This window comes from Peromyscus leucopus, chromosome 4 (assembly GCF_004664715.2).
Source record: "Peromyscus leucopus breed LL Stock chromosome 4, UCI_PerLeu_2.1, whole genome shotgun sequence".
NCBI lineage: Eukaryota > Metazoa > Chordata > Mammalia > Rodentia > Cricetidae > Peromyscus > Peromyscus leucopus.
In genome coordinates, this window is record NC_051066.1 from 27,356,291 (window position 1) to 27,374,053 (window position 17,763).

Sequence of the window (17,763 nt, forward strand, 5' to 3'; positions counted from 1 at the left end):
ACTCTGAGGATCTATTTGCAATTGCAGAGTCCTGGCATTTCCCACATTCCCATCTTTGGTGGGTTTTTCAAAATGTTGGCTGGCAGAGCATGTGGATTTCCCCATTTCTGTGGGAAGAAGTTGTAAGGTTTGTGACTGTAATCGTAGTTGATAAGGCTTCTGTGGGTGTCTAGGCATTAAACACTGTGGTTACTGGATATTATTATTGAGACCCTGGTAACTGTCTCCTAGCTAGCAGAAGCTGCTCTGGGCATTTGCCTTCCAAATAAACTAAATATGGACTAAACAAATGCTAGAGAAGGTGGTTTTTGATTTTCCAGTTTTGATTCCTTAAAATTACATTATTTATTTATACAGGTAGTATTAAGTGCTTACTGTGTGATAAGCACTCTAGGGACTGGAGTCACTAAAACATATAAGACGGTCTGCTATAAGTTCTCAATATAGAGGGAGAGGCAAATGCACATACCATTATTATTTACTTTATACAGACATTATGTAGGTTAAGATGAGGGTGTGCACAATGCTGGGACAACACAGAGGAGTGCCATTTTGTGATGATTTTGGTGAGTGTGGAGAATCAAAGCTTCTTGGAAAGATTTAGCCCTGAGGACTAGAGATTATAGGGGAGCTGTAGTAGCAGAGGGAACTGCAAGAGCATAAAGATACAAACAGTGTGGCATGCTTGAGTAGTCCAGAGGGCGCGGTGTAAGGCGATGAGTGCAGGATGGGAAATGAGGTTGCAAGAGTCAGTCCGGATCCTCTGGTGGACATGCTGGACTTTATGCTGTAGTCAGTGTGGGCAGACTGGAAAGCTTTAGGCTTTGGAAGATATACTCAGATCTATTTCATTATTCTATGTGACTCCTAACGAATTCCACTTAGCTCTGTATGGTTTGTTCTTCATCGCTTTACATGTTGCATCTAAAAGCTTCAGTTCATGAAGTGTGAGCATTACTATTCTCACCATATTGAAGTGGAATTTGATGCTCAGAGGCGAAAGCACTTCAGCCAGATCTAGAAGATGGAGTGGGTCTGGGGCTTTGTTCGCAACTTATGGTGCTCTGAATTATCTTGCCTTTCCTTTCTGATGAGTCCACAAAGAGCATTTAAACACACGCAATCACCAAGTAGTTATTTTATGAGTTGTTCTTTTTCAATCAGGCCATATGGACTATTAACTAACAGTCCAAAACGATGGGGATAGGAATGGGGGTGGGAGGACAATAGAGGAGAAAAAAATAGCCATTGTGGTCCCGTGGCCTTGTGCTGGCCAGTTGGAGGGTGCATTTCCATTCTGAAATGCAGCGTCCTTCATGCAGAGCATCACCAGGGTGTGGAAATAGTCATTCTGCTCAACAGAGATGAAAGCAAATGTTTTTCTCAGGCCCAGGAACTCTCTGCCATTTCCTGAGATGCAAGCTTCTTTTTGTGGCCACTGCTGTATGGAGCTTGGATGTCACTCTACAGTCATGGCCAGCTTGAGATGTTTGGTTGACTGATAAGAATCTTAGGATTCCCAAACCGAGCAGCCTGCAGCTGTTGTCAGAAACTTCAGTGTCCCAGAAACGCCACCATTTCACCTGGAGAGGTCTTGTAGGCAAGGCAGAGGGAACAGTGATGCTGATGTGTAGGTGTGATGAATGGTCCCCAGGTTCTTACTTAACAAAGGACTCACTTCTGCCCCAGCCATACCTGGATTCAGACATGAGCAGAACCTAGGGTGCATGCTTGGCCTTCAAACATCTGGAGCTGGAACTGGCCAGTGTTTCTGAGGAGCTGTGATCTCCCCTGCTCTTTGGGAAGTATGATGGCACTTGTCACCTGCTGTAGAAGCTTCTGGGTTTGCCTGGCTGCTGGATGGACACACGCTGGTCTGTGAGGTGTGGGGCTCTGTGGTGTGAGTTTCTCAGCTCACATCATGCCAGACACCATCACAAAGAAAGGTTCTGTCTGGAAGGGCATCACCAGGGTGTGGAAATAGTCATTCTGCCAGGCAGAAACGAAAACAAATGTGTTTCTCAGGCCCAGGAACTGTTTGCCATTTACTCTGATGAAAGTGTCTTTTTGTGGGCCTTTTGGTTGGGGGCTACAGTGTGGCCCAGGAGGTGTCATGTGGTTCTGCACAGAGCCCAGCACAAGCCAGTGCTCAAATCTTCCCTCAGCAGATTCTGTGCTGGCTCCCCTTCCAGATCCTGAACTGCATTGTTCACCCATGGCTTTCTCTTGCCAGGACCCTCACTAAACGTAAAACAGAGATTGAACACACACACACATCCTCTCAAGCCTGAGAAAATAGACATCCCTCCATTAAAAGGACCTTTTTATCTTTTGAAATTATCTTTTAGTTCAGAATTGAGTCGATAGAGGGCAACATCAGCTGCTTTCAATTGTGATGCGGGAGATGATCTCCCAAAAATGTATTAGTTGTACGATGATTCTCGGTACTTTAAAGGCCAATCAGAGTTTGTTTTAGTGGGCTTATATGTTCGCTATTAAAAAAAAATAAGAAGAAGGAAATTGTGCTCAGTGTTGACATAATAAAGAGAATGGATGTTCTCCGAGTCCAGTCCCACATGCCTCTTAGCAACCCAGCCCCAAATAAGCCAATGCCACTCAGGCATGTTCCTCCCTTTTTTCCCTCTGCTGCTGCTACTTTTTTATTGAAGGAAGTCATTGGTCTTAATTAAACTCTATTACAATAGGAACAACAAATGAGGATTTTTTTTAGTGTATATGTATATATACATGCATGCATACCTACACACACACTTGCATGCACACACACATATACATACATATGTAATTTATCTATATCTGTATCTATATCTATCTGTATCTATATATATATATCTCCCTGGTCCCAGGTTGTAAGAGTTAGATGCCCCCCTTTTTCCTTTTTTCCTGTAATTTATTCCTCTCTCATACAACACATCTAGACTGCAGCTTCCCCTTCCTCCACTCTTCCTGGTCCACCTCCTCCCACCCCCCACACACTTCCCCTCTCCCTTAGGTCCACTCCTCTTCTATTTCCCTTCAGAGAAGAGCAGGCCTTCCAAGGATATCAACTGAACACGGCATGAGAAGATGTAAGACTAGGCACCTACCCTCATATCAAGGCTGGACAAGACAAACCAGTAGGAGGAAAAGGATCCCAAGAGCAGGGGAAAGAGTCAGAGACACCCTCCCACTCCCACTGTCAGGAGTCCCACAGACACCCCAGGCTACACAACCATAGCACGTATGCAGAGGACCTAGCACAGACCCGTGCAGGCCAAGCTCTGCGACTGCCACTTCAGTCTCTGGGACTGAATGGGCTCTCATTTAGCTCAGGCTATCCTTAAGACCTCATGGAGCTAAGGATAACCTTGAAGATCTGATCCTTTTGGTTCCATTTCTTCAGAGCTGGGATCACAGGGATGTGCCATCTCCTCGGATCGTGGGTGGCATGCTGAGGACTGAAGCTGAGGACTGAAGCCAGTGTTTTTGTGCCCACTAGAGAAGAGCTAGCTCAGCCAATCCACCCGAGACTTGCTGCTGTCCTTTTCATAGATATGACCCAGTCCGAGACCACAGGAGAACAGGGAAAAGAAGCTAGTTGGTGAAACTGTGCATTATGCTTGGCGAGAGTGGCCTGAGGCCTCGTGGAGATACCAGCTTCCTTCTGTCCGGCCGAGGAAGAGGTGTGGGCTGGATTTAGGCTCCGAAATCAGTTTCCTTTAGTGTGGCACAGGTTGTCCAGAGCCACCCCAGAGCCCCTGCATCCAGTTACTCCAGAGAGCAGGGTGCCACACTTGAGAAGGACAGGCGCTAGGTCAGGAGCCGGATGGATGTTGGCTCCAGACTAGTGAGTCGGAAGCCCTGCATCCACAGGAAGATAAAGTAAGAAAGGCCCTTCAGTTTAAGGAGAGATGTTTAATTTCTAATAAAGGACGGTTTTCTGCTGTGACAGTGACAGCACTTGGCATTCCAATTGCCTGCAGTTGTTTGTGTCGTGAGGACTGAATTGTAAAATCACAGCTGAAGGATGGAACCTCTTTCTTTGGGTCCCTCAAAGGACATTTTTGTGGTAGTGTGGAGGCACACTGCCCTGGTGCTGTCTCCAGCCCCGAGCAATCTCCTCTCTGAGAGTTGACATTTTCATGGAAACTGAAGCTTAAAGCCTCTAACCCTAACACTGACTTCTTCAGTTTCTCCTTTTTTCCTGCTTCCTGCTGTTACCAGGGAAACCACTCTCAAAAACCGTTTCCCGAAGACTGATATATGTGAGCATTCCCCACCCCCAGCTTTATGCAAACTCCTTAAAAAAAAAACTTTTATTCTTTATGGATTTCACCTCGTGCATCCCAATCCCACTCATCTCCCCCTACCCTCAATTCCTCCCTCTGCCCTTGCAATCCCCCCCCACAAAACAACAACAAAAACTCAAAGAACAAAAAGAAACAACAAAAACCCCAAACCAAACCAAACAAACAAGTAAAAAAAAAAATTGGCATAGAAGCTGTAGTGTGGCCCAGCAAGTCACACAGTACACCCTTTCGTCCATCCATCTTTACCTGTAAGTGTTCCTTGCAATGACTCTGGTTTGAGGCCTCTGGCTTCTGCTACTCCTTTGATCCTGGGCCCTCACTGGGACTCCTCTTGGAGATCCTGTTGTTGCCGTGTGCCATGGAGATCCTGTAGCTTTGAATCTGCAGGTCCAGCCCCTTCGCATGCTCCAGCAGTTCATAGATGAGGTGGATGCTGGGGTGGGCCAACTCCCAGCCCTGGTTCTGCGCCTGGGTTGGTCAGCCTGCCAGCTTTTCCTCCTCCTCACCACCCACGTGAGCTCTCCAGCAATACCTTGGCTAGTTCACCCCATGATGCAAACCCTTAAGGGCTGTTAGGGTTATTATTATTTTTTTTAAATTTTACTTATTTTTGTTTCCTGTTTTTAACTCCCTGCAGGAAAATCCTTTCTTCTCTGGTCCTAAGTTATACTCTAACAATCTCAGACTAGTAAAATATGTATGCTTTATATAAAAAAAACTCTAGCAAGCAAAACAAACAAAAAACAAAAGAAACCCAGCATAATAAAATTCAGAGACGGGACCATCCTAATCTGAAAGAGGTGGAGTTGACTGGCTGGTACACTTTTCTCCATGGCTCCAAGTAGCATCCTCTATCTAGGGCTCCCCTCCTTGCTCTCCTCATCAGCCACATTAAGAATTCCTCTCGGTGCAGAATGGTGGGTCAAGGATATTAATTATGAATTGTTTCCCTTTCTGTGATGGTTGTATGGATGAGGGGAAGGCAGGAGGGAATATGTTTTAATCACCTCTGCTGCTTTGAAAGAATTCCCACAGATGATCTTCAGCTCCACAACATAAAGCCGCCCCCACCTGCACACCTCCTCTCGTCCCTGTGTGAAACGGAAGCCAGCCTGCCATGCCTGTGGGCTTTCACAGTGTGCTTATTGTGCAATTAAGAGAAATTCCTGATGTTGCGGGGCCCAGGCCGTCTTGGTAGCAAGACAGTGAAAAAAACAGGCATTAGGTTTAAGTCAGGCCTGCTGGTTTCCAGGCTGATTGGATTGTCTGTGGGGCTCAGTTTGCAGTGGGGTGCCTTTCCCTCCCCTAGCTCTAGTCTGTTCTGATGGGACTCTGGTGGGACCTTCATGGGAAATGGCCCGAAGGATCCAGATTTAAGCTGACCCAGACCAATGCTTCAGGCAGAGCTTGCTTTTCCTCCTCAATGATCTCAAGAGACCCACATGCAGACGAGAGCTTCAAGTAGCTAAAAATGGCACTAGCCCTTCAGTCATGCAGTCTGTAGAGATGGGAGTCCCTTTCTTTTTATTTGTGGGACAACAGACTCATTTCTGTGCTTATTTCACAGTCACACACAAGCAGTTGGCACATATCATTTGTATAAGAATGAGATGGGCCATTTGGAAACTAACTTTGACGCATGCAGCCAATATCAGTGTAGGATCAAAGTAATGAATTAATTTGAATCTATTTTCTGTTTGCAGATGTCCTTGAGGGTTATAATGGGACAATTTTTGCATATGGGCAGACTTCATCAGGAAAAACCCATACCATGGAGGTAAGTTCGCGCTGTCGGTGTCTGAGGTGGCTGGTGCTTTCAGCAAAGCTTGAGGTGCATGTGACAGCAGAGACGGTTAGGTTGGGGAGTTTAAGTAGCAGTGAGTAGCCAGGTAGTGGTGGCACATGCCTTTAATCTCAGCACTTGGGAGGCAGAGACAGGTGGATCTCTGTGAGTTCCAAGACAGCCAGGACTGTTATACAGAGAAACTATCTCGAAATAAATAAATTAATAAACCACATTTAGCCTACAGACATGCTTTTATCTGACTTGCATGATGTCCGTTCATCTGTCCGTCTGTCCGTCTGTCTGTCTGTCTGTCTCTCTCTCTCTCTAAACATATATATATATATATAAAATTGCTGGCAGTCTTTAAAGTGAGATAAGTATACACAACTCTAATTTTTTCACAATTCTGGTTGTTCCATTTTCTTAGATTGAACACTGAAGATTTGTAGCACTGGATGAATTTAGGATAGCAAAAACTGCATTTTCCTAGAGCAGGAATCTCCATTGCCTTGTTCATCTTTGTGGTCTTTTTTGTTTTCTTTATTTCCATTGCTTGGGCTTGAACTCGGGGCCTTATGCATCCTACGCAAATGCTTTGCCACTGAGCTATGCTCCTAGCCCTTGTCTGTCTTCTTAACATGTAGGTGGTTATCACCGAGAAGAGGCCACATACAGTCTTTGTTAAAACAGCACCAGTGTGGCTCTGTCCACCCCGTGTGTATGGGCCTGGAGCCTCCATACACACGGAGGCCCACAACCACAGTGAAGATGGACTGATGTGCACCTTCTGATGTGAACTGGTGTCTGCCTTCTTCGGAAAGGTGCACACCCGGCCTGTGCAAGGACTGGAAGGGATGGCCCCCCCTGCTTTGACCGCACAGCTTGGTTCTTCAGGCTGTCTTCCAAACAGGGATCCTTTATTGCCTGCTTTCCTGGTTTTTACCAGGGACCCCCAAGGCCTCTGGTGCTGGATAATTTATCTAAAGGCTAGGCCTACCTGGCAGGTGAGGAGAGGCGAGAATGGTTAATTCTATGAAACAGCATCGAATGAATATGGGGAATTCAGCTTACAAGCAGCAGGGTAGGATGAATCCTTAATCCTTCAAGCTAAGGTTTTTTTTTTTTTTTTCATTTATGAATCCCTCCTGGGAAGGGCAGTGAGTCGGCTGCTGCAGAATAGGTTTAGCTCATGAATCATTCCTATTGAAGAGGAGATTTCAAAGGCGGGAGGCTAAAATCTTCAGAGCTCTGATGTTCTGTGCACTGATTTGAATTTGGGGTGGGGTGCTGGGGGATCTCATTTCTGTGGTGTTGACTTTCTTTTGCCCATTTTGCAGAAGACAAAGTGGTTTGGAGACCGTGCAGGTTAAAGACACACGAGGCTCCTGTGCCACCTCTTCTCCGCCAGGACTGTTGCCTGAAACATGGGCTGTGTTAGCCAGTTGTCTCCACGCCTCACCCGCCCCAGCAGTACATTCCAGGAGACCTGGGCTTAGTGTCTGCACTCTCCACTTGGCCTCTCATCTGTCTTGCTCTTAAGGGCCCCCAGGTCCTTGATCTTGAAGGCACTAGCAAAGTTTAGTTGCATACTTTCCCAGTCCCACTTTTTCTGAAGATGTGGAGGATGGGGGGGGGGTGCTGATGGAGAGGAAGAATGAGAGAGCATGTTCTCAAGAGGTAGTCCATTGATTTTTAGGTTTTTGGAAAATTAGTAAGGTGTGTGTAACATGAGAGAAAACCCCTTTACTATTTTGAATCCCCAGACTACTAGGGAATGCTTACAAGAGTGAATTCTAAGCTTTGGGATTAATTTATCATTGAGAAATGTCAAATATTTGCTAAAGGTCAGAAACTTAAAAATTGTAGACATTAAGAGAGACTGGCCGGGAGGTGGCGGCGCACGCCTTTAATCCTAGCACTCGGGAGGAAGGCAGAGCCAGGCAGATCTTTGTGAGTTAGAGGCCAGCCTGGTCTACAGAGAGAGATCCAGGAAAGGTGTGAAGCTACACAGAGAAACCCTGTCTCGAAAAACCAGAGACAGAGAGAGAGAGAGAGAGAGAGAGAGAGAGAGAGAGAGAGAGAGAGAGAGAGAGAGAGAGAGACTGACTGCCCTGCAAAGGAAACTCTAGAGGAGAGTGGCTAGGTAGGTGTTGGTGATGGGGAAGAGGTGTGCCAGGTCTTCAGTGCTGGTTAAAGTGGGGACACTTTGTAAAATGAGATTCCCTGGAGCCTTTGCAGTGTGAATTCAGCTCATCTGCCTTGAGCACACTTGTGGGGTCCCGAGAGGACCTGGATTCCACACTGATCTCACTCAGGTTCCCCAGATTCTGTCACCTGTGCATTTTTGTCAGTTGTCGTGAGTTACTTCTTTGTTGTGACTCTTGCCTGCAGCTGGAAGGAGCTGGCTGAATCTTTTCCCTGTCACCCAGCCCCCAGGCTGCGTCCTGTTTGTCTGTGGATGCTGGTAGACTAGAGGAAGGTAGGGGGTCTGCTAAGTGGAAACCAGAGGAAAGGGGTTGCTGCAAGCTGAACTTATAGACTGGAGGAAACAGAAATTCAGGAGCCTGGAATGCAATTAAATAAGAACTGCTCTGCAGGGTTTGTGTCTCCTAAAAGGAGGGTTTTATATATTCAGAATTACACACAATGATCTTTCAAAGGCATTCCGAAGGGATGTTAGTTCCCCGAGTGAACAGCCTGCCACATTTTAAAGCAGTTTTTTTTTTTTTTTAATTTTAATCCCCCTATTTTTGGTCCAGCCTCCAGTGGTGTTACCTTTATCTTCTGTTATAGAGAACAACACATAATCCTCCATAAAATTGGAAAGATTAGCTTCTCATGATGCTGCATTTAAGGAGGATTTTCAGGTAAAATAGGACCCACTGGATAACACTGGTCGCAAGGATGGTGGGCACTGTCACATAAGGACCATGGACTTGTCAGGGGAATGCAGGTTCCTAGACAGGGTGCTGGGCGTGGCTGCAAACAAGCAGAGAGTGGAAGCTCTCTCGTTGCTTGAACTCGGCCTGATGCTTGCAGGGCTGTTGCTTGGTGCCTGCACTCAGCGGCCCTCTTCAGCATGCATGGGAGATGTCTGGGGGCACCTTGTGGCTTTTCCTTCTATACAAGGACATCTGGAGGCCGTAGGAATCATGTAGTCTTTGCGGCCACCTTGTAAACCAGCCTAATGATTCCTAACCCAAATCAAGAGTGCATGGTGTTCACACACCGCAGGCCTCTTGCCTTCCCGTCTACAGTGTTTGAGGAGGAAACTGGAAGTCAACAAGGCCAGTGGCAGAGAACAAAGAGAGTCTTGTTGAGTAGCCGGTGGGCTACGTCTTGTTTCTCCTCTGTACCTGCTCCTGGAAGCCTATATTCAGCTGGAAAAGTTTCTGAAGAGTCCTACAGAACACAGCTAGAAAGTGTTGGTTTTGTTTGCTCCCTTGGAGGAGCAACAGATAGCAGCTCATTTCTTTGTCCCTTGGCTCTCTTATCCCTGAGCCAGACTGTGCTTTGGCTCTCTCTGATAGGGCATGCTTGGCCAGCCCAGGCCTGCTGCCCACAGCCTCTGTGCAGCCTAACTCTCAAATACCTCATACAATCTGGCAGCTCCCCAGAAAGCCATCTCTACTATCTCGGCTGCAAAGGCTTTCCTGTTCACTGAATTTACCTCTGCTCATAGCCTGGTGATCACGTTGTTTCAGGCATGTATGTTTCACCTGGAAGCAGTTAGCTTGGAAACAGTAAGATCTTTATATACACGTAGACACACACACATGCATATATACACTAATGTGCACACAGGCATTCCACATATATATTATACATACACTTTGCATATATGTCGCACACAGGCATTCTACATGTATCACATACATCTTCTACACACATAGTGTATAGACACAGACACAACACACTTATATGGGAGCACTCCACATATCCATATGCCACACACACACTCCATATCCACCACATAGACAGAACATATACCATACAGATATCCTTCACATATGTGCATCACAAACATATACATTATACCCCCATATATGTACACACATTATAAATCTCTCTACACTGCCCCATAACAAATAGACACATATCTCACATACATTATGCCTTCCTATATATTACATATATATTCCATATTTTTATACACACTTGCCATATACTGTTTAATATCACACACACACTCCCTGCCCCGGGTTATTTTGGCAGGCTGATTTTAAGATCAATAAAAGGTGATCTGTTGGGAGAGAACCATCTAGGAAAACACATTTGAGTCAATTATAAATGACTTTTAGATGATCAATTATTCTTCTCTGGTCGAGGACCACTGAGAAGAAGCTGAAGGGTTAGCATGGATTATTCAAGAGCCCTGGAGGTTTGGGTAGAGAAGACTTTTGATTAACTGAGGGGAGCAGTGAAATTTAACTGGAAGAAAATCTTTCTTCTTATCCTAGGAATATTTTCTTCTGATGGTCTCTACAGCGTAGAGCACGTGGCCATGTTTGTTTTGTTTGTGTTGATGATGAGCTATGTGATTTAAATGTGACCAAGCTTGAAACCCCGAGTCTCAGTTATTGGGTGCTGCTTTCCTAAGATAGAGTGCGGTAATAGTCTGGAGTAGAACAGTGTTTTAGGACTTCTGAGGCCAAGCCAACCCCACCCCCACTTAGAGAGAGCCTGTTGGGAGCTGCATGTTATAACACTAACATTTATTGAGTCCTTGTGCCGGTGAACACTATGTATTCTATTGAACTTAAACTCTGCCCTAATTTCATGCAGCATTTGCTAAGTCTCCTGAGCGTTAGGCCAACACTATTTTTAATGTGTCTAGAACCAAACTAAAACACAATGTAAATACATCATCTGATTTATTGTTCTTGATAGGTGAGGGCAGCATGCCAGAATAGCCAGATAGGAGAGCGGTCAGGCATGTCTGAATTCTGCATCCCTATTTCTTTTTAATAGAGTAGAAAGTCAGCAGTCTGATGTGCTGAGAAATTATGACTCCAAGTTCTTGGTGGCATGTCTTTAGTGTCTCTGTCCATGTGGGTTCTTGCTTTTAAAGCAAACTCAAATGTTGACTTGGAAGTCCCTGAGGAGCGTGCTGTGTGATGAAGGCCTGAAGTAAAAGAGGATTGAGGAAAACAAAGTTGGTCTCCCGGCACTAGGCAACCAAGGACCTAGTAGATCTGGATCTGATTTGAAAAAGGTTCTTGGACATCCCCGAGGACCGAGGAGAAAACTGGCTTTTGTGTTATTCTTAGAGGTTTATAACTTCCAAAAAGTCTAAAAACTTCTTCAGGTGTATACCATCACTGCAGACCTACAGGCTGTGTTCATGGACAGACAGGTTGTTTAACATGTGGGGGAGGACTGGAATATTCAGGAGAAAATTCCGTGGAACTGTGTACCTCAAGGTCACACCAAAACCATGGCTTTAAATGCTTCAGGATCCCTTTAGTAGGAATTGTAGGCTATTGTCTCTCCCACTCTCTCTCCATGCCTTCTAATGAGTGGTCCCAGGGCTTCCTACATCCCCAGCCATTATGGCATCTTTTGAGAGTCTTCATAGGTGGACAAAGAAATTCTGGGCATTAAGAGTGGATTTAGTAATGTCCAAAGAGTATTTATCCTGCTACCTGCTAGGTAAAATGAATTAAAGTGGTGAAAAACAAAACAAAAAAACAATCCAGGCTGAGAATTATAGATTTCAAAAAGAAATCGATGGAATGGATTTTCTCGTCTGGTCTAAAAAATGATCCCGAAGAAGACACTTTGAGAGTGAGGATTTTAGACATTTTTGAACCATGATTAATTACCCATTCTCAGGATGACTTTATTCAGGATTAGCTTACCTGGATGGCTTGGTTCTGGCTAATTTGTAACCATTACAAGTTAAACTAAAGCACGCTCGTTCCCTCTCCCGCCTTCTTCCTTTTCACCCCCTCACTGCTTGTGTGAGTTTGGAGTTTCAAGTGGTAGAGGGCCGCTGGTGGGCTGACGCATACAGCCAGGACAGCCCTCTGCTGGATACAGAGGGAAACATGGTGAGTAGTTAGGTAGATCCCCAAGAACCAGCAGCCCTTGAGTGCTTGCTTCCTGTTTCGTTCGTTCTGCTGAAGAAGCCCTGGGTTGAGCTGAGACTAATGCCCATTTCTAGCCCTCCTCACCATTCTTTCTAGAAACTTCTGTTTGGTGTACAGGACCCAAGCAAAGCATGATCCACAAAATCAACTTGGATTTTACAGATGAAATGACATTATTTGAGAAAGGAAGGCTCTCCCATTCCTCTCCCATGTAGTTCCCAACAGTCTTTTAACTGCCTGTGTGTTTGCATTTTCTACTCCTAGGGGAAGTTGCATGATCCTCAACTTATGGGTATCATACCGAGGATCGCACATGACATCTTTGATCACATCTATTCCATGGATGAGAACCTGGAGTTTCACATCAAGGTAAGTGCTTTTAATTAAGAGCAAGGCAGGACTCTAGGTCCTAAGTCACATTTCCCAGTCTTCCTCCTTTCAGATAGATATAAAAGATGGTCTCTTTTAATTCAAGTGCTATTCTGTGGGAAGCAGACCCTACCATTAATGATTTAGGTCAGTACCAAGCTTTTGGAGTGGTTTGCTTAAAATAGCAGTATAGGGAAAGTATAAGCTCCCTTTATGGTGGAATCATCTTACTCATCGCCTGGATTCTCCCCACTTCCCTATGTCTTTACTGAAGATAGGCCAGGAGTATATCAGTGTGGGGGTTAGGACACCATTCCCCAATCTGAATTCCATGGAACACAATCCCATGTGTTACCAACAGGGAAGCTGCCAGAGAAAAGCATCATATGGCCAAAGAAACTTGGAGAATACTTTGTTGAGCAAGGCTAAACTTAGTCCAAGGTCTCATGTTGTCTTGAATAATGTGACTCTCAAAGGGGATGCCCACTCCCGCTCCCCTGTATGTGACTCCTTCTTCCCTTTTGGAGAAGTGTTGGAAGGGAATTAATCCTTTTCCTCTTCCTCCTTGTTATTTTATTTTAACTCAGAACCACTGATCTCGATTAAGTTGGAATTGAAAGGGAGACTTCTACTCTATTATTATAGCAATTAAATCATAAAATTTGAACTTTGTAAATCCCAGAAGGGTTACTTGTTTAAGCAGAGAGACATGTCATAAGGTAGAAACTGTGTGGCTGACGTGGAGCAGGCTATGGAGATCAGGGAATTCCAGCCTTGGGTTTTCCTTTCTTTTAAAGTAAAAAAACTAAAAAATAAAAAACAAAACAAACAAACAAACAAAAACCAACCAATTGAGATATGGTTCATATGGCATAAAATGAATCCTTTAAGAACATAATTTGGTAGAGTTTAGTAATTCCCTAAATTGTATAGTCATCGTCGTTATCTTAATCTTTACTGTTTGCACCACCCTGAAACGAGCTGTACCTTCTATCCCTGCTCGTCAGCACTTCCACTTGCCTCTTTCTCTCATTCCTGACTGCTTCTCTGGTTTGTTGGGAGAGTCTTGGGCAGCGTGGCAGCTTCTTGTTGACTGTTTCCAAGTCTGTGTTCTCCTCTGAAGGGGTTGACTGGCCAATCTAGAGTAGTCCCTGCCCTTCCTTTGTATTCCCTTAGAAACACCATGTCTGCTTCTCCATCTTTGTGACTAGAGGTGTTGAAGGGCCGGGAGGAGAGACTGTTCTAAGAAGGCTTAGAGCTGGGTAGATCAGTGGTCCTGAAAGCTTGAACGTCAGTACACATGACCCTGTGAGTTAGTCACGAGGAAGCTGGAGCTCAGATATAGACAGATGGTCCAAATAGCCCCTAGCCCCAAACTGATACTTAGCACCTTTTTGTTTGTATTAGGCTTTTTTCCCCCTGGGCTGGTGAGGTGGCTCAGTGGGTAAAGGCTTTTGCTGCCAAGCCCGGGAACCCAAATTGAATCCCTGAGCACCACATGCGGAAGAAGAGAACAGACTCCCACGGGTCATTCTCCACATGTGCACCAGGGCTCAGGCCCTTCCCACCCCCACACAAAATAAACAAGTGAATGCAGCAATCAAACATTTTCAACCTCTCCCCTTATTTCTTTCTACAACAAACTGTTCCTAAATTTACATTCCAAAAGGCCATTGCTGGCTGTTTGCCCAATTATGAATTACATCCAGCACGTCACGTGTCGCCGCGTTGGTGAAAGCTTGCCTTTCCCCTAGCAGGCTTCCTTACGTCTGAGGCTCCAGAGCTTGTTGCTTTGATGGGATCTAGATTTAGAGGCTTAGTGCTTCTTTAAGACTGTTTATGCCGACACACTTTAAACTACTGCAGAGGTCTTAAGTGATAATCCTGAATAAGATGTTAAACCAATTACTGCCCTGGAACTAGTGTCTTGTGTCAGAATCTTACTATGATTCAGAACAGCTCTGGCTTGAAATGGTGGGGGAGGGGAAGAATATTTCCTCTGTCTCTAGAGTTAGATCTTACGTGCAGGTTCCCACCGTGCATTTCAGAGTTGAATTTGCTTTTCCGTTAATAAGAATGTTAAGTGGCTGTGTTAGCTTTGTGGACTCTGCATTCTGAACTTACATGCTAACAGGCTAAACCAAAAGAGGCTCCATTAAGGCAGTATTCAAAATCTGCTTCTTAATGCACCCCACAAAGGTTTTAAATGTTCTTTCTGATCATGCTGTAGTTTATCAACAGACAGTGCCTACTGATTTTCCTTTCACCTGATCTCACAAAGCATTTGAAATAACAAAATGAATGTTGACACCTCGCAAAAGCAGAAAATAATAAATCAGGATTTGATTTTAACTTGCATTAAAAATGAACAGGAATTTAATTGCCAGGCTTGGCAGTACATGGTTCCTGACTACTGTTTAGATGTAATTAATTTTCTCTGTAATTTGTGGAAGTAAACCACATGCTTAGGCTCTCGAAAGTGGAGGGTGAATATGATCAAAATGCATTGTATGAATGTATGGAAGATATTAATTAAGAAAACCTCAGAGGTAGTGGGAAATAATGGCAGTTAGAGAATCATGAACTTGAATAGGTTGGCACTTGATTGGGGCTGGCTGCAGGGAGGGCCTGGCTAGAGATGACTAAAACTGGGCTTTGAGGACTGGTCAGTGGGGAATGTGGCAACTTGAAAGATTGGAGAGAACGGTTAGGCCTGGTTTAGCTCAGCGGTAGAGTATAAGCCTTGCATGTGTGAGGTCCTGGGTTCAAACCCTAAGGAAAACCTCTAGACAACCAGAGCAAATTAACAAAAACAAAGCACCGGGAGGAGAGAGCAGGGAGACTTTTGACTGTCAGGGGTGTCCAGTAGAGATGGAATGAGGAGTTGGGCAGATGAACAGGCAGGTGTTATTAGAGGTACAGGTACCCAGGAGCAGACACTATGATACCCAGCTGCTTCTTGTAGATTTCAAATCTAGAATCTCAGAGCTGCTGGGAACTGGGAAGTGGGTGGTTCCAGATGGCGGCACACAGGAGTTAATGAGCCAGAGCTAAGCTGGGAGAGACATTAGTGACAGGGCAGAGGTGTCTTCATAGTCCCCAAATTAGAGGTACAGTTTGTCCAGGCCTGAAGTTTCACCTGAGTAGGCGGAGCCCAGCTTTCCAACAGTCATAATCATGGCTGGCCTAACGATGGGATATATCCTGAGAAATCTGTAAGCAGGTTTATCATTCTGTAAGCATCATAGATAACTTATACAAAATAAGGAATCTGTGATATCGCGACAGCATGATCTTATGGGACTGCTACCATATATGCGGTCTGTTGTTGAATGCCATTATGTAGCCCACGTCTGCATTTTTCTATCATCTATTCTCTTATTTGTATTTCAAAGATGCTTATGAATTTGGGGAAAGTTTATCTGGGATGAAAAAGTCAGAAACAAACTGTGCAAAATCCTGGAGAGAATTTTTCACATCTTTAAGACTAAATGGCCTCATTTGCCAGATCAGGAAACTGAGGCTATTGTGTACATTAAATTCCTTGGAATTGATTCTTAGTTGAAGCATTTCATTACTTCATCTATCAGACGAGTCACCTGGGAATTTAGAAGCTGATTTCTGGCTTCCGATATCTAAAACTCTGCTTCAGTTCCCTTGTGGCAGTTTTCAGGGCGCTGCAGTTCTGTAGCAGGGACTGATATAAGTACGGATGGGCTAAGGTTTGAGAATAATTATGTAGAAGGCCTCCCTTTCCTAACAAAGTCTAATCATTTTTGGTTTGTTCTCTTGGTTTTTGAGAAAGAGTATCATTCTATAGTCCTGGCCGGCCTTAGATTCACGACAGTCCTCTTGCTTGGCCTTCTGATCTGGGATTAGAGGCGTAAGCCACCATACCTGGCCAGTCGTCTTCATTAAAGCACGTTTGTTCCAATCCTTCAAAGACTCCACTGCTGGCTGCCTTCAGCAGTGCTCTCCCAGGTATCTTTCTGAGCCCCTGTAGTCTCAAACATCCTTAGCTTCTCCTTGCTTCCTTCATGTTAACATGTAAGCTGTGTTCCCATGGACCCGACGAGGCTGTGGTATCATGCAGTTGGGTGAGGTCTAGATGAACATCACTGGTTTGGGATGTTTTCTCTTGTGGCTGTCACCACACGTGGACATTTGCTTGGTGTTCAGCCTAGGAGGAACTTGGGTCCTCTTGTAACAGGCTGTCTAGCACCTGAGTGGAGCCCAGAGGAGCCAAAAGTGTGGAGCTAGAGAGATGCGTAGTCGCAGTGAGCAAGCAGGAGGAACACATGAGGGCCGCCTGCAGCTCTGTGCTCAGGACTGTGACCTTCCCTTGGTACCCCCTTTTCTCAGCCACAGCAAAAGCTTTCGTGAGTTTAGTAGTAATGCTGTTGAAATGTGGTATGGCATTTATATTCCCATTTCTCTTTAACTAGGTTTCCTATTTTGAGATCTACTTGGACAAAATAAGGGACTTGCTTGACGGTAAGCTGTGTGTGCTCTGTAATTGAAGTCCAAGCGGGGGGTTGAGCGGAGTTAGGGCCCTTCTGCCTGGGCAGCTGATGAAAATTTAGAGAGATGTTTGCCTTCAGGCTGTGTGCTCTTCGCAGCCACAGTTTAACTTGCAAATTATGAAAGAATAGACTCGCCTGTCTTGTGTAAGCACTGCTATTCTTCTTGCCACCCAGGGTTTTAACTTTCCTTTTCTTCTTTGCATGCCATCATTTTGTCACTACAGTGTCCAAAACCAACTTGGCTGTTCATGAAGATAAAAACAGAGTCCCCTATGTAAAGGTATGGGAAGAGCTGGGGGGATGCAGCCGACTTCTCTCTAGTCACTGTCCAAATGATTATTACGTGAGAGCTCTAAAGAGTATCCAGAAGCCATTGCCAACCCCATGCCTTATCTATAACATTGATTGGCTACAAAAATCAACATTCAGCTTCTTCAATCGTAGCTTTCCTGCATGTAAACTATTTTTATTATTTTTTGGTGCTGGGGATCTAACCTGGTGCTTAAGCTGTGTATAAGCTATGAGCTATTATACCCAGCCTTCCTTATGAAAGCTATTATTTAAATATTCCTATTTAGTATGGTTCATCTTAAAGAGGTTTGGGATTGAATGCGATGGTCTGTGCTCTGTGCCTCGCAGAAGTCTATGGTGGTAGCATCATGCCTACTGTTAATGACTGAAAT

At 44.8% G+C, this 17,763-nt stretch overlaps 1 protein-coding gene across 1 annotated transcript in view; it reads left to right on the top strand.

Moving 5' to 3' along the window:
- Window positions 1-17,763, top strand: part of Kif5c (kinesin family member 5C) — a 158,915-nt gene that overhangs the window by 53,302 nt on the left and 87,850 nt on the right. The window contains exons 3-6 of the mRNA XM_028879329.1: window positions 6,014-6,087; window positions 12,453-12,557; window positions 17,003-17,051; window positions 17,305-17,360. Of these exons, the coding sequence (XP_028735162.1) occupies window positions 6,014-6,087; window positions 12,453-12,557; window positions 17,003-17,051; window positions 17,305-17,360 (284 nt within the window). The remainder of the gene's footprint in view (window positions 1-6,013; window positions 6,088-12,452; window positions 12,558-17,002; window positions 17,052-17,304; window positions 17,361-17,763) is intronic.